At 41.8% G+C, this 17,226-nt stretch overlaps 1 protein-coding gene across 3 annotated transcripts in view; it reads right to left on the reverse strand.

Moving 5' to 3' along the window:
* Positions 1-2,256: 2,256 nt before the first annotated feature.
* The window catches only part of METTL22 (methyltransferase 22, Kin17 lysine), a 75,235-nt gene continuing 60,265 nt past the window's right edge, over positions 2,257-17,226 (reverse strand). For all 3 annotated transcript variants that reach the window (XM_075285952.1, XM_075285953.1, XM_075285951.1), the window contains 2 exons: positions 7,928-8,093; positions 2,257-4,256 (listed from right to left, as the gene is read on the reverse strand). In XM_075285952.1, the coding sequence (XP_075142053.1) occupies positions 4,221-4,256; positions 7,928-8,093 (202 nt within the window). In that variant the 3' untranslated portion in view covers positions 2,257-4,220. The remainder of the gene's footprint in view (positions 4,257-7,927; positions 8,094-17,226) is intronic.

The raw sequence follows: 17,226 nt of genomic DNA on the forward strand, positions 1-17,226 counted from the left end.
TTATTGAGGAAGGGGTTAGGTGTTAGGTGTTAGGTTAGGTGTTAGGTGTTAGTAACACCTAACCCCCGTCCTCCCCGCACCCCTCCCCCCACGAAATAGGTACCTAAAGACAGGACGTATTTTTACAATAGTCCGGTCTTTAGGTACCTGGACCGCAGGCCGTAAATTTACGTACGGCGGTCCTTAACCGGTTAAAGAGGGCCTTTCACATCCTCATAGATAGTTGGTATTATATACCACTAGAAAGCCGACAGTGCACTGAATTCAGCACGTCGTCAGCTTTCCTGGTATGTGCCCCGGTGCTGGCGATATTAGTATTGTTAACTTCTGCACCAATATCTCTCTACTGTCAGAAGGGCAGGCTTTACAACCTAGCTTCATCCTTGGACAGTAAAGAATGACCCCCCCTCCACCCCAACAGTATTCTTTTCCATAGTCTTGTACTTTCAGAGGGGCATCCCTCACTGTCCAGTGATGACACTAGGCTGTGAGGCCTGCCTTTCTGACATTGGAGAGATATCTGTGCCGAAACTAGCAGCACTGATATTTCCAGATCGGGATGCATACTGGGAAAGCCGAGAGTGGGTTGAATTCAGTGCACTGTCAGCTTTCTAGCAGTATATAATACCGTACATTTATCAGGGCATGAAAGGTCCTCTTTAAATAATAGGAGCAGACCTGCAGCCACATTCACTGTATAGTGATGGTTAAGAAGCTCCGCTCCTACTACTTGATCAGCTTCTAGCACCTGGAGACTGTCAGAGAAGCTGAACTGTGGGGGGACAGGGTGTCCGACTCCCAGAGAAAAGATCCTGTGGATGGTTATCAGTATGAAATATACATTAAAGGCTGGAAAACCCCTTTAAGATAATGTACATTAGTTCAATATGTAAACCGAAAAAAAAAAAAATTATTATTTTTTGTTTAGAAAACTCAACTAAATATTGTTGCAGGTACAAACACAATTGGTGAAGCTGCTTAATATATAGGATTTGGGGCAAAATTCAGTATAACGTGTTATTTATTCATCACTGCAGACTTAGGAATCCAGTGGGTGGAAGGACTCAATAAATAACTACATATGCGTACACTAGTACGACCTCCCCCTGGAATCCTAAATCCGTGCTCCTAGGGATTTGTATCGTTAAATGACAAGTTCTGACAATGCCTCCAGTTCTATAAGATACTGCCATATTCTTCAATGTGACATGTTCCCTTTCATTGGTAAATGGGATACTGTATCAAATCAAAAATATAACTGTATAAACTATTATTGCAGTCTAACTTTTTCATTTTTTGTTCAGTAATATCCCTCTTATTTACCAAGTATAAGTATATGACAGACCACTTAAGACACTCAGAGAAGTCTGCAGAATTACCAAATTCCACACCATGAGCTATCATTATAATGGCTGCTCATCATCTCCTAGTCTGCAGATACACTGGATTTCGCTCGGACTTTGACATCTGCAAAGAGTGACGCAGTGCCTTCTAATATTGAATGACAAGTTCTGCTGAATCTTGTTATGAAGCTGAAGCGAGTCTTTGCCTATTTTCCTTATTCTCTTGGGTGGATCTCACCAGGACTCCTGGTCAACGCTTGTTGTTGTTTTTGCTGTGATATCGATTTTCTTCCATCATATTCAGACCTTATCTTTAAGTTTCTCATGGATTACACGTTTCTCCTTCTACTGTCCTCTATCAATCCCATATACACTATTTGCTACTATTTGACCATAAGCCCTTTCCATTGTCATTTGCTCTCTGTTATTCTTAAAGGGATGGCGAATATATTTTCAAAACATGCTGAAAAAAATACCTCACCAATTCCTTGCTACTTCTTTTATGCTGGTTCATACAGTTTCATGCAGGTCTCTTTTTTTGTGTTTCCCAATACACTGAATATGATCAACTCACTGGCCCCAGCAATGATCAGTCTCAGCTGAGCAGCATTTCTTGCCAGAAAGCAAAGTATAACCAGACAACCCCATTAAGGGGCCGTGCACACGATGTAACGCGGCGCTCATTCTGACACGTAAACACGTGTCAGAGTCAGCGCTTCAAAAAAAAAAAAATCCCATTGACTTCAATGGGTTCTGTCTTATGCGCGCTACACCTTAAAATCAATGGGAAGCTTTTTTTATCCCATTGATGTCAATGTGTTACGCGCCTTACACGGAACCCATTGAGGTCAATCGGATTCTGTTTTGAAGTGCTGACTCTGACACATGTTTACGTGTCAGAATGAGTGCCGCGTTACATTGTGTGCACGGGCCCTAAGGCTACTAGCACACAGCATTTTTTTTTTTGCTTTGGAGGGGAGGGGGTGGTTTGTGCTGGGGGGGTTTTCCCCACACATACAGGGTTACTAGTATTTGTTTCTATTTGGTTCTATTATTTTCTATGAAGAAGTCTTAAAAAAAAAAACAAAAAAAAAAACAAACAATTTCTGATGTTGCTTTTGAAAAAAAAACTGCAGGGAATTGAAAAACATTAGGAAAATTGCTCCAAAAAAAAATAATTCAAAAATAGACAGTGTTAAAGTGTCCTGGATAGATAAATAGATTTATCCAGAAATTTGGCTATCAATATAACACAAGTTTCATGTTATTAGTTGCCCCCAAATATGCTGGTAGAGATGCCGGACGAATTGTGTGGATTTTCTTTGTATTTACTACAGGGTGGGCCATTTATATGGATAGACCTAAAGAAAATGGGAATGGTTGGTGATATCAACTTCCAGTTTATGGCACATTAGCATATGGGGGGGGGGGGGACCTTTTCAAGATGGGTGGCGACCATGGCAGACATTTTGAACTCGGCCATTTTGAATCCAACTTTAGTTTGTTCAATGGGAAGAGAGTCATGTGACACATCAAACTTATAGAGAATTTCACAAGAAAAACAATGGTGTCGAGTAAATTCAACCACTGAATCTTCAGTGTACTTGCTATGTAGGAAGCAAAAAATAGTAGATAAATGATAAGCAAGTTATATACCCAGACGGCCCAGGTACACCAGCTGATGACACCATCTATACAGGACCTAGATGTACAAATTTAGCTACCGCAGGGGATTGTGGGAGAACAGACATTATGAATAAAAATTAGATTAACAGCAAATAAAATGACGATTTCACTGGAGCATAATCCTATAGAATGACATAGATGGAACTAGAACATGCCCTCAATGCATGAAACCTAGAATTACAGACAATTCCACACCCTTATTGAGGACAAGACACCACAGCATTCACTTAAAATCCTGACACACTATAATATAAGGATAAAACCAAAGATAAAAACACAAGGAAGAAAACTCAACAAACGTTTAAAACTAATTCAATAATGTTCTAAAAATGTTTCCAGTTTTGGACATGTTTATCACCAGTTATCGTCGACTTTTCAGTCTTCTTTTATGCATGATGGAAGATTGTGATGTAACCATATCATATGCTGTGTAGTATGACTCTATATACGGTAGAAATACTCTTAATAGTGCACATGCACTGGAAATCGGCAGATACTAGTTGCATCTAGGATCACCATGTCAACTATATTCAATGTCCACACTGATCTTTCCTTGTAAAGCTGAGACGCCATGCTACAGAGAAGCTGCTGTTTATTTGTTGTAGATTTTGCTGCTTTTTGAGACAAAGCCTGGGTGGAATTTAGCAGAAGAGAGACATCTAACTTCCTATATATTCCAATGTAAGCCACCCTTGGATATGGCTCAAAAACCACAGCAAAATCTGCAACAAAAAAACAAAACAAAACAGTATTTCTACAACGTGGACCTAAAGCCTGGTTCACATCTGCGTTCGGTATTCTGTTAGGAGAGTCCGCTTTTTAATGCGTTCGTCTTCCGTTTGGGGGGGTCCCCAAGCCGACTCCCCGAACGCAGATGTGAACTGTGCCTCATCCTAATGGTCAACTGAAACGTAGGCCTATTATTTCCATTACTGTTGTCTTCTTCAAAATGACCTTCAAAAAATGTTTGTAATACTTCTAAAAAATACTGAGGCAGATTTACCGATTTGTGTAAAAAAATATAAAATTGGTGTACATTTCTTACATTAACTTAACCCACGAGTGCTTCAAATTGTAACATTTGTATGCAGTTCACTGACGTATAACAGATGATCCCTGTCTGTGTGGACTCCTTTGCGTTTCCCGTCATCAAAGTTCACGTTTGTTCTTTTAACATGGGATATAAAGGCATCAAGTAAGAGTTGTGGCTGTAATTTTCCATAGCTCCTATTAAAAAGAATAATGAGGCAACCAGAAAAATAAAGAAATTTACAACATTTCAGGTAGAAGCAAAGTACTTTATACAGTATTCCTACACACATATACTGTTATAGTTAGACCCTTTTGCTATATTGGGGATAAAATATATATCTTTATATATAGCTGCATTATTGTAATATTTCTGTTTTAGGATATTGTACAGTGTACTAAACCTGTACATGGGTTAAACAAGAGCTAAAGGGTTAACGTGCACTTTGCCTACAGTACAAGAAACCGGATATGAAAAACTGCTGCTCACACTAAGGCCTGGTTCACATCTGCGTTTGGTATTCCATTCAGGGAGTCAGCTTGGAGACCCCCCAAACAGAATACCGAATGCATTGACAAGCAGTGAGCTTATGAACATACACGGACCCCATAGTCTATAATGGGGTCCATGTGTTTTCCGCGCGGTGCCAGCACGAATCATGTGGATAGAAAAGTACGCCATGATCTAATTTCCGCTCCACATGACTCGTGCAGACTCCGTGCGGAAAACACATTGAACCCATTATAGTCTATGGGGTCTGTTGGCTTTCATTGCTCACCGCTTGTCAATGTATTCGGTATTCCGTTCGGGACATCCCCATGCGGACTCCCCAAATGGAATTACCGAATACAGATGTGAACCAAGCCTAACTATGGCCTGTCCATTGTAAAGCATTCCAGAGCGCCAATGCACGATGAGCTATGGATGGATTGGTGTAATAATTTTATATTGTATTCTGTGGTGGATGGGCAACCAGTGCAGCGACTTAAACAAGGTAGATGCATCTGTGTACCGAGTTGACAGAAAGAGGAGTCTGTGGATGTATTCAGGACAAATTGTAGAGGGGTGAGTTTAGTAAAAGGAAGACCAATTAGAAGAGAATTGCAATAGTCAAGACTAGAGACAATCAGAGCAACAGCGAGGGGTTTTCATGTTTATACAGTGAAAAAAAGGGAGAATTCTAAAGATGTTTTTGAGGAGCAGGTGACGAGCATGCAAGTGTCTGAATATGTGGGGTGAAAGTGAGATTCCAGAGAAATCCACCCCCCTTCCCCCCCGAGACAGTGGGCATACTATCTCGGTTTTATAGTAAGACCACAGACAGAAATGGAGATATCAGGGTTGGATTGGTTAGAGGATGGAGGGAACACAAGAGGTTCAGTTTTCGAAAGATTCAGTTTCAGGTAAAGAGAAGACATGACACTCACCCACCACGGGATACATAAAACAGAAGACGGAATGATGCAAAGAAACAAACAGCGATGATCGTTTCGTGCTTAGTGCACTTCGTCAGGCTAGACGAAGTGCACTAAGCACGAAACGATCATCGCTGTTTGTTTCTTTGCATCATTCCGTCTTCTGTACCCCGATGGTCAAGGTTTGACCTTTTTTTTTAAGAGGATGAAATAAAAACGAATGTTTTATGTATCCCGTGGCGGGTGAGTGCCCTGTTTTCTACATTTCACATCGATATGTCACTGCCTGTCTAGGTTTTTTCACAGTGAGCACCACCCTGGGATTTAATTTATTCCATGGTTTTTTGGCTGTTGCAGCCGGGAATTTTTGCCAATACTGACACAAGATTGTGAATACAAGCGTTGCCGCAGTAGTGCCGCTGACTACTTTGTTCTTTGCAAAGAGTAGACATGATGTTAGAGACAGAAGAGAGACAGTCATTGGCGTTCTGTAGTAGTGCAGGAGTGATGTCACAAGATGGTATATAGCTAGGTGTCATCAACATAAATATGCACACTGGAGAAAGGGCTTTGACTTGAAATGCATTTTATATTACACCTATTTGGAATAAAGACTTTGGCAAGTCGGACCAGCGCTCTATTGCTGCAATTTTTACATCTATCTGAATCAACATAAAGATGGTATTAAAAGCCAAATCTGTTGATGGTTTGTCTAATGGGGCTGTGTAGAGAAAGAAGAGGGGGGGGGGTCTAGGACAGAGTCCTGAGCAACCCCAACGGCAAGGGAAGAGGAGAACTGGCACCGGAGAATGATGGACTAAATGAGTGGTCAGAAAAATAGGAAGGCAACCGAGAGAGTGGCATAGTGAGGGGGTATAGGGGGTCTATAGTGTCAAATGCTGCTGATCGTATATGATACAGGTGGGAATTCCAGATGAATTTACCCTAGTGGCAAAACTGTAAGAATAAGATATACAGCATTACTTTCCATCTAAGGGGAATTGTTGCGGTATAGTGGCACATTTGGCTGCAGTGGGGAATAGATTAAGACTGACACAAACACCAGTCTTAATAAATTCCTTCCAAGACCTTTTAATAGAATTCAAGAGTAAAATGACTAATGCAGAGAATCACTTTGGATGTAATAAACAGTAGATGAAAGGTTTTGTGGCAAGAAAATGGAAGTAGTGGTATTGGTATGTGTTGTATGAGAAGTGTCCTTGGAAATAAATTGAAGGTTTAGTCTGCCATCAGATTTTTTTCTTATGGTTTTAAATTGCAATGCAAAAATTTCATGGTTAGTGGCTGTCTATATAACTGCAATTTTTCTAAATGTTAGAGTTCAGTCTTAAAGTTCTAGTGAAGGGAGTTATACAATATCTTACAATTTAGGAGAGTTTGTCATGAGTGCTTGATATGTACGACTCTACTTTTCCCCTAGCAAATAAGGCATCAGCTATTCTGATGGGATGTGCGGAGTATCTCAGTCAGGGCTGGATTACAATAAGGATGAAATGTGTGGTTGCACATTTCCCACAATACTGTCCAATCCCAAGATCCACCAATACAGTTGATAACTGTTGCAGAAGGTGAGTCTACTGAAGGTGAATATTTGGTGGGAGAACTTCACAAGAGTCGTTTTGCAAATATGTGCTGGGTTTGCAAGGTCCGCCCAGCACTTTTGTTCATACTGAACACATCCAAACTGGAACTGCTATTCATTAGACCCCAGAGTATCATAAGCGAAGGCCCGGAGGAGGTGAATAAACATAAGAAATAGTGTTACTTATCTCCCCTTGGCTCCAGCATGTTGGTCCCTGACGGCTTTCAGGAGGCTGGAAGAGGTCCTAAGAAGTCAGGGACCACTGGGAGATTAGTAACACTGCTGGTTGTGTTTACTCACCTCCCCTGGGCATCCAGACCCCAGAGTATAATAGGAGGTTGTGGGTTGCAAACCTCCAAAATTTTATTTTCAGCTGAACTTCAGAAAATTCGTACTGAGAACTGGTTTGGTCATTATACTGTGTGGATGGCCACTATACTGTATGGGTGCTACTATGGTATACTATACTGCATGGATTGTGCTATGGGCAGGGTAATTTTATATACTGTAGATAGAAACTCTGGTCAGCTGAGATGACATCTAGGTGTGGGGCCAACCACTAATCTTTCTGCTCTTCTGATGCACACACTGATTCCTGTATGAATAGGACGTATAATTATCAAAGCAAGTCAATGGGAGTGAGATTGAGGCTCTAATAGACTTGCATTGTAAATGTGACCCACTATTCATACAGGAAACATGGTGTAAATCAGAGATAGGAGGACAGTTCTCAAGAAACAACTTCTTTTTATTACCAACATGTAACATGAGACACTGGCAAATTACTGAACTGCAATGACTTTCTATGACTACTGTTTGTACTTATAGTACTGGAACAAAGTCAACCTACCAAGTGCTCCCGTTCATAGGAGAAGTATTGTGGAAAAACTGGCTTAATTTCTGTTGCGTTCCACTTTAGCTTCCCTTTGCTGATCTTCTCAAAATTGTTTAAGCAATTTCGGAAATGATTATACGCATCACATGTAATATCCATGTATCTTAATGTAAAGTTAAACCTAAAAGAGAAGTATAGACGTCAATTGTAAAACATACATGGCAATTACCAACTCTATTCTTCATGCTGTGTTAAAGGGATCCTATCATTCACACACTATTTTTTCTAGGTACCACGTCGGAATAGGCATGCCCAATGCTGCGAGAGAATTCTCTCCATCGCCGCCTCCATCTTCATCGGGAGCGTCCTCTTCAGCCTCTTCTTCCGTCGGTGGCTTGTAACTTCTAGGCCTTGGGCAGAGTAAACTGCGCATGCCCACAGGCCACGAGAAAATGGCCGCTTACAATACTGTGCAAGCGGCAATTTTCTTGTGGCCTGTGGGCATGCGCAGTCTGCTTTGCCCAAGGCCCGAGGCCTAGAAGTTACAAGCCACCGCCGGAAGAAGAAGAGGATGCTCCTGACGAAGATGGAGGCGGAGCTGGAGAGAGTTCTCTCGCAGCATTGGGGATGCACCCAGTGCTATTTGAGTGCTGGGGCCCACCACCAGTGCTGCGAGAGAGCCAATTTGCATACCGACAAGAACTGGGATTGTAGGCGAATGGCAGCATGGAGAAAACGACAAAAGGTAGGAGACGAATAGTCTTTCTTAAGGCTATTCCGACGTGGTACCTAGAAAAAATAGTGTGTGAATGATAGGATCCCTTTAAGTATATCATCAAATGTGGCAAGAATAAATATCTTACAAAGAATGGAACCATGCCCACTTAGGAATCTTGAGGGTGACTCGACTGCCACATTGTCTTCCAGGGTTGACAAAGTCCGACACTCTATCATTTAAATTTTTGGTTCCAAACACAATGGATTCCGTCCCCTTTTTCAGATCCTGGATAGCAGGATCTAGAAATCTTAATGTGTTTATCCACCTTTCATATATTGATGGCTTATCCATAGGATTGGACATCAATTTTAGACCTGCTAAAGACCGACAGTCTAGCCGTTCTGGGATAGCGCAGATACCAGTAATGTTTACATCTTGGGAGAGTATCTGCTCATTCAGCGTACAATGTGCAGTATTGGGTTCAGGTGCTGCAGCAGTGTCCGTAGTGGAGTCTTGGCACCATACCATCATGCATTAGAATACCGTTGATGGAGTTATGGGGAAATACCCTACACGTTTTTGCTTAAGGTCATCAATATACTTTACAAACATTGTAGATTTTAAAAAGGAATGGGGTTAAAAATAGAACAAAGGGTGGTCAACAGTCTTTTGCTCATACTCTTTGGCTAACAGTTGGTCTGCCTGCTACTTGCCTGATTGAGTCTGTGTAAGACTAGTAGCCAATCTTTTCAATGAACATTATTAAAAGTTGTTTTAATTGTCATTTTCCATTGTATTATGAAGTTTCTCTGCTTTAGAAACATTGATGGAGCAGAATACTCTGATGCATGACAGTACCATACAGTAGCGCTTGCACTACAGTCAGAGGCAAAATCTGATCCTTCCACTTCCACTATCATAAGCCAGTAGTAGCTTCTCCCTAACAAAAAATTTCCAGCTGCATTGCTCCGAGAACTAGATCTGGACTCTGGAGTCTGTGCAGCACTACCACACTTCCACACCCCATTAAAAAATCTCTCCTACGATGGGTCACTAGCAAAATTATTGCCACTAATCAGATCTGTACAATTGAAGTCTATTGAGAGGTTAGGGGGAAGGAAGACGAACTCTCCTCATCTGCACTATAGAGTGACAGTCATCAGGAATTACAATCCCGCTTTTCCAGACCAAAATTCTGTAGACAGTATATATCTCTCTCCTTCTCCTCCCCTTTCCACAGACTTCATAGTGAACTTATCTGTTTGAGTACAGAGTATAGACCAATATCAGATAAGAAAGTAAAAGTAAAAACTTAAAGACTCAGGAACTTAAAGGGGTTGTCCCATCACAAGGATCCTCTCTATACTGCTAGTTTATGTGGATTTAAGACTTTTCCTATATACATTGCTTTATCAAAACTGCTTTGTTTGGCTGCTATCTTAATTAATTCACTTCATTGTTTACACTGCGTTTCCATAACCATGGGCCTGGTGCTGAGCTTATCTGCTTAGTCCACAAGTCTGCCTGCTCTCAGGGGGGAGCGAGGGGTGGGGGCTGAGTGCTGGGAGCAGCTCTGAGCTGTTTATGTCTCTGTAACGGAGTTCCTGCTCTCAGATAAGGTGGGGGGAGGTGAGTGCTCCGGTATTTCTGAGCTCTTTATCTCCTGCTCTTCCACATATCAGTCGGTTTCATTGAATTTGGCTGATAAGGGCTGAGATAGGGAGTCCGTTACCTCTGTATGTATTGCAAACTGACTCAAATCAAGCTATGCTACATCAGCTTCATACTGTGGTAATTAATTTACAACCAATGCCTCGTTATTGACTGAAAACATACTGCTATGAAGGGACTTAGCAGAGCAAGTGAAACCCCGCCCACCAATGTACCGAGAAAACCAGAAAGTGAACAGAGCACACAGCATGCAGGTTGCTGAACAAGCCAGTTAGTGATACCCCTTTAAAAAAGATGATTTATGTGATCTAAAGCTCAATAGTATTTTCCTGCATGCATTATGTATTGGTATATAGGAGACCCCTCTATGCCACTACAATGTGTAGTTGAATAGTATGTCTTTCTTTAAGCACATAATGGTTACCAGAAATATATTTCTATATACCAGGGAATTATGCATGTAAAGAAGAAATATACTTTTGAGGTCTTTAGACAGAGCAAATCTTGCCTATAAAATCAATTAAAGGGGCTATCCCATTAAATACACCTATGCCTATGAGCCAAGTAATGGGAGTCTGACTGCCGGGTACACCAGTGATCAGGAGAACGAGGTCCCCTACCATTGCAACCATTTTGTGACCAATGCTCCATTCACTGCTATGGGGCTCCAGGGACTGTAAATTTTGATGGTAAAAGCCTTTAAGTCTGTGACTCAACTGTTAGGCATCTGTCTCCCATAGAAAAGGTCCTGAGTGTGAGAACCTTTTACTGCATAGTGAACACAATAGGAAATAAATGGTAATGCTAAGAGTGTAAAGTGCAAAAATCCCTCATACGACTTGAAAAAAAAATATGGCTACAATAGGAAAATATTAAAAGAAAATCATGCAAAAGTCAATGCAGCTAAATGTTTCTCTATCCTGCAAATAAAACTGCTGATATAAGTGACAGGTCAGTTTTCCCTTGACAGTACATTTCATAGACTTGTAGAGGTGCAGAAGAGTTTCTTCAATTTGCTCCCTCTGTAAATACAAGTGGAAGACACTTGGCAGATTCAATTCTACTCATCCTTTCAGTACTTGGAACGGAGGCAAACTACCTTTAGGTTAAGGATATGATGGTGATGGCAGCATGGCAGGAAGGTTTCAAGGTGCCCGAGCATGCATAACACAAAAGCATTTATGTTCTCTGTGGTTCCCACTGTTTCAACTTTGCAATTTCAGACTCCTGTGATGTCAAGAATTGCTAAACTGCTGTTGGAAATTCAAATGACTTTTTAACACTACAAAAACGCAATATGTTTTGGTAAACAACATTGAAATGCATTGTCCTGAAAGCAGAAACAAGGCTGCTTCAAATGTGTGCTAAGAGATGAATAGAAATACATAATTCTGTCCAGGATTTTGTCTTTTATGGCCTATCTTTAGCATAGGTCATAAATATCTAATTGGTGGGGGTGTTGGTGCAAGCCTCCCTGCATGGATCAGCTGGTGGCATCCAGTCCCTGTACTATACAGGCCAGAGGACTAGAAAGAGATAGCGCCATAACCTGTATAGTGGCCGTGCGCTGTTACTGCAGCCCTGCATCAATTGAGTTCAATAGTGGTAGAGCTACAGAAACTTCCCATTCAGTATTCACAATGCCAAAACAACAGCAGAGGAAGAAGCCATAGTGTCAAGTTGAGTGTTGCGTGTGGTATGACCTTTCTCCGTTGGTTGAATACTCCATGTGACGTATAGGACTTTGTGTCTGGGAGATGGGACCACAGTGAAGTAACGCATCAGCAGCTATAGGAGTGTGTTGCCAGCTGCATTGAGCTCATACTGCCAGTATCCCATGGTCTTGGTGATATTCTCTGGCAGGTGCCTACTTACAATTCCATTGATCATCCATGAATGGCCGACACCCTCCTAATTATAATCCCCAGGAACCCCTTTAACGAAATAAAACATTGATCACTGGTGTCTGGTCCTGCTGCCTGCAGTAATCCTGAGAATCGTCTAGCTTTAACCCCAGCTGCGGGTGGACCGCAGGATACACATGGAATGCCACTCGCCAATAAAATGTAGTTATGGAAAGTGGCACATTGGTAGGTAAAGCCTTTTACTGACAAAACAAGGTCGCGACATGCCTAAGGGCCACACAGCATAATCACATTTTATTAACTTCCGTAAACTTTCAGATTTTTGCAGTTTAGTGTATTTAGTTGTTTTCCTTGTCATTTCTTTTACATATCATTCCAAATACACCTGGAATCCGAACAAATAGAGCCAGCAGATAAGCTGAAAACCGGCCAAGATATCAGCAAGAGACTTCTTCTGGCTTGAAGCTTAATATCTATTTGTATTGAAAACAATTTTATAGAAATGCAGCGGCCAAGTTTCATACTGTTTACTTGCAACCAGTTTTACATATAAACTCAAATCTAAATTTGCGGCTGTGAATTTTAATCCTTCAGATTAATGTTTCTGCACATTTTCGGACTGACCAGTTTCCGCTTTACATGCCTTAATGCTTTGAATGGACATTTATCCGGCTATCAAGACATGAAGAAGCAAGAGCTTTATCTTTCGGATCCCAGTGGAGTAGTCATGTCACGCAAGACCAGAAATATACATGACATTATGATGGTGTGAATCCATTTCCAACCTCATTGACACCAGGGTTACGCAAATGTTCCAATGTTCCAATATTTAATTTGTAGTCTATAAACCTCAATGTCAAATGCGGCCTGCTGCTGCCTCAAACTTGCCTTCATTTACTTCGCAGCAGTACAGATGGAAGGATTAGTCGCAGAAAGGCTGATTCTACATTATAATCTTTATCTGCATATTGGTAAAAGTCTTGAACAGGATTTGTCACACAGGGAGAATGTCACTGAGGACATAGTATATATGACTGACAATAATTTCACAGCAAATATCGCTGCCGAGTCTGCCTCTCTCTCTCCTACCACGAATAATATAACTCTCAGTATGAGAAGAAGCCCTAAATCCGGACCCATTCAGTACCTACACTGTTATATAGCAAAAAGAGATTCAGTAGGGCATCTGCAATGTCTTCTCTGCGCCAAATAAAAGTATTCACAAACCTGATTTGTCAAATTAACAAGTTTTATTCAACATCAGCTTGACATTTTGAGTGTCATAAAGGAGCAACCAAGTCTCCATAATTGAATGACAAATCCAATCATCGGTTGAGAGACTATACCTGGTAATAATCCCAGCATCATTTCAAAACAAAGGGCTCTTGGAAGGTTGAGCATGATGTTAAAGGGAGCAGCCTTTATTGGGCCATATCACTGAGATTCTGTCTTCCTAATTACATCAGGGAAGACAGGCTTGCACATTCCAGTCAGCGCCCTCTATTGGTTTGCAACACTGAGGCACCTGACTTCCTAATTACATCATGGAAGACAGATTTGCATATTCTTCCCATGGTCCCTTGCAAAGTGAAGTGCTAAAGGCTTAATAAGTCTCCACACACCTATATGGTGGTCTCTCCCCAAGGAGTGACGATATCCCCTTAAATCCAATCCAGGTCTAGTTTCTTTAGATAAGCCCTCAAATAAAAAAAAAGTGTGGGTCCCAATCCTGCGCAGACCGTCTGTTTTCCTGGATGTGCAGCTCCTGACACTGTTTGCTTTCTTCGATGCTCAAGTGCAATCTTGTCAATAGCAGTGGTTGTGTGTATTGTAGCTTATAATGTAAGCGGTCATTTTCTTGTGGCCCGGGCATGTGCAGTCGGCTCTGCCCGAGGCCTAGAAAATTGAAAACCCAGGACAGAAGAAGACGCACAGAGAGGCGGGTTCCTGGAGAAGATAGAGGCGACGCTGGAGATTTCTCTTGAAGCATTGGGGACGCCCCCTAGTGCTGTTTGAGCACTAGGGCCCGCACCCAGTGCTACGAGAGAGCTCATTTGCATACCGAAGAAAACCTGGTTTTCTACCGAACAACGGCGTGGAGAAGACATCTAAAGGTAGGAGACGAATAGCCTTTCTTAAGGCTTTTCCGACGTGTTATCGAGAAAAAAAAGGGTATCCAATGATAGGATCCCTATAACTATATTAAAGAGGACCTTTCACCACTTTTGGGCACATGCAGTGTTATATACTGCTGGAAAGCTGACAGTGCGCTGAGTTCAGCGCACTGTTGGCTTTCCCGATCTGTGCCCGGTGTAAAGAGCTTACGGTGCCGGTACCGTAGTGCTCTATGGTCAGAAGGGCGTTTCTGACCATTAGCCAGAGACGTCCTTCTGCCTCGCGGCGCCTATCGCGCTGTGCTGTGGAGCGGGGAGGAACGCCCCCTCCCTCTGCTCACACAGCTCGTCTATGGACGAATATTATCAGGAGCGGGAGGGGGCGTTCCTCCCCGCTCCACAGCACAGCGTGATTGGCGCCGCGAGGCAGAAGGACGTCTCTGGCTAATGGTCAGAAACGCCCTTCTGACCATAGAGCACTACGGTACCGGCACCGTAAGCTCTTTACACCGGGCACAGATCGGGAAAGCCGACAGTGCGCTGAATTCAGCGCACTGTCAGCTTTCCAGCAGTATATAACACTGCATGTGCCCAAAAGTGGTGAAAGGTCCTCTTTAAACAAAAAAAAAAAAAAAAAAAAGATCCAAAAGCCTGCCATTCTGACACTGGCCACTAGGCTAAATAATATGCTGAGACTTCCTGTTTTCTGTGTTTGATTCCTTTACATCAGTACCTCACTTCTACGCACACTGATGATCCCAGCTATCATGTATATGTTGATAAATTGTGGTGGATTTTATGTCTTATCTACTCGCCCTTCTGTGCAATGACCTCCGCGTAGGTCACAGAGCATGTCTAGATAATTCTCCTATAGGAGTCAGAAGGGTCTTCTCTAGACTGTTGTGTCTATGGCCTACAGCCCATCTCAAGGAGACAGAAAGTCACAAACCATTTAGTTTAGTTGCAAGAGTTGGAATTGCAAGATTTTTAGGATTTTTATTTAAATATAGAATATAACATGGAAAACTAAACTACTTCACCAAAAATTCTTGAAAAAAAAATAAATTATATATATATATATATACAGTGCCTACAAGTAGTATTCAACCCCCTGCAGATTTAGCAGGTTTACACATTCTGAAGTAACTTGGCATTGTGACATTTGGACTGTAGATCAGCCTGGAAGCGTGAAATGCACTGCAGCAAAAAAGAATGTTATTTCTTTGTTTAATTTTTTTTTAAGTTGTGAAAAGTTTATTCAGAGGGTCATTTATTATTCAACCCCTCAAACCACCAGAATTCTGTTTGGTTCCCCTAAAGTATTAAGAAGTAGTTCAGGCACAAAGAACAATGAGCTTCACATGTTTGGATTAATTATCTCTTTTTCCAGCCTTTTCTGACTATTTAAGACCCTCCCCAAACTTGTGAACAGCACTCATACATGGTCAATATGGGAAAGACAAAGGAGCATTCCAAGGCCATCAGAGACAAGATCGTGGAGGGTCACAAGGCTGGCAAGGGGTACAAAACCCTTTCCAAGGAGTTGGGCCTACCTGTCTCCACTGTTGGGAGCATCATCCGGAAGTGGAAGGCTTATGGAACTATTGTTAGCCTTCCACGGCCTGGACAGCCTTTGAAAGTTTCCTCCCGTGCCGAGGCCAGGCTTGTCTGAAGAGTCAAGGCTAACCCAAGGACAACAAGGAAGGAGCTCCAGGAAGATCTCATGGCAGTGGGGACATTAGTTTCAGTCAATACCATAAGTAACGTACTCCACCGCAATGGTCTCCGTTCCAGACGAGCCCGTAAGGTACCTTTACTTTCAAAGCGTCATGTCAAGGCTCGTCTACAGTTTGCTCATGATCACTTGGAGGACTCTGAAACAGACTGGTTCAAGGTTCTCTGGTCTGATGAGACCAAGATCAAGATCTTTGGTGCCAACCACACACGTGACGTTTGGAGACTGGATGGCACTGCATACGACCCCAAGAATACCATCCCTACAGTCAAGCATGGTGGTGGCAGCATCATGCTGTGGGGCTGCTTCTCAGCCAAGGGGCCTGGCCATATGGTCCGCATCCATGGGAAGATGGATAGCACGGCCTATCTGGAGATTTTGGCCAAGAACCTCCGCCCCTCCATCAAGGATCTTAAGATGGGTCGTCATTTCATCTTCCAACAAGACAACGACCCAAAGCACACAGCCAAGAAAACCAAGGCCTGGTTCAAGAGGGAAAAAATCAAGGTGTTGCAGTGGTCTAGTCAGTCTCCTGACCTTAACCCAATTGAAAACTTGTGGAAGGAGCTCAAGATTAAAGTCCACATGAGACACCCAAAGAACCTAGATAACTTGGAGAAGATCTGCATGGAGGAGTGGGCCAAGATAACTCCAGAGACCTGTGACGGCCTGATCAGGTCTTATAAAAGACGATTATTAGCTGTAATTGCAAACAAGGGTTATTCCACAAAATATTAAACCTAGGGGTTGAATAATAATTGACCCACACTTTTATGTTTAAAATTTATTAAAATTTAACTGAGCAACATAACTTTTTGGTTTGTAAGATTTATGCATCTGTTAATAAATCCTGCTCTTGTTTGAAGTTTGAAGGCTCTAACTTATTTGCATCTTATCAAACCTGCTAAATCGGCAGGGGGTTGAATACTACTTGTAGGCACTGTATATATATATATATATATATATATATATATAATAAATACAAATAATCATAGCTACTACATTTAAAAAAAACAGAAGACACATTTTTCTCTTATACAGATTTACATATGATTGATAACACTAAAGTGAAATACTTGAGACACTTCCATTAACTTCAACCAATACTAAAATGAGGGAGGGGGGGGGGGCAGTCGTCCCATGGAATGGGCTTCATGAAGTTCCTTGATTTACTCACATATTTATGGGAAAGTAATATTGTATTCTTTAAA

Source organism: Leptodactylus fuscus, chromosome 8 (assembly GCF_031893055.1).
Source record: "Leptodactylus fuscus isolate aLepFus1 chromosome 8, aLepFus1.hap2, whole genome shotgun sequence".
In the NCBI taxonomy this organism is placed as follows: domain Eukaryota; kingdom Metazoa; phylum Chordata; class Amphibia; order Anura; family Leptodactylidae; genus Leptodactylus; species Leptodactylus fuscus.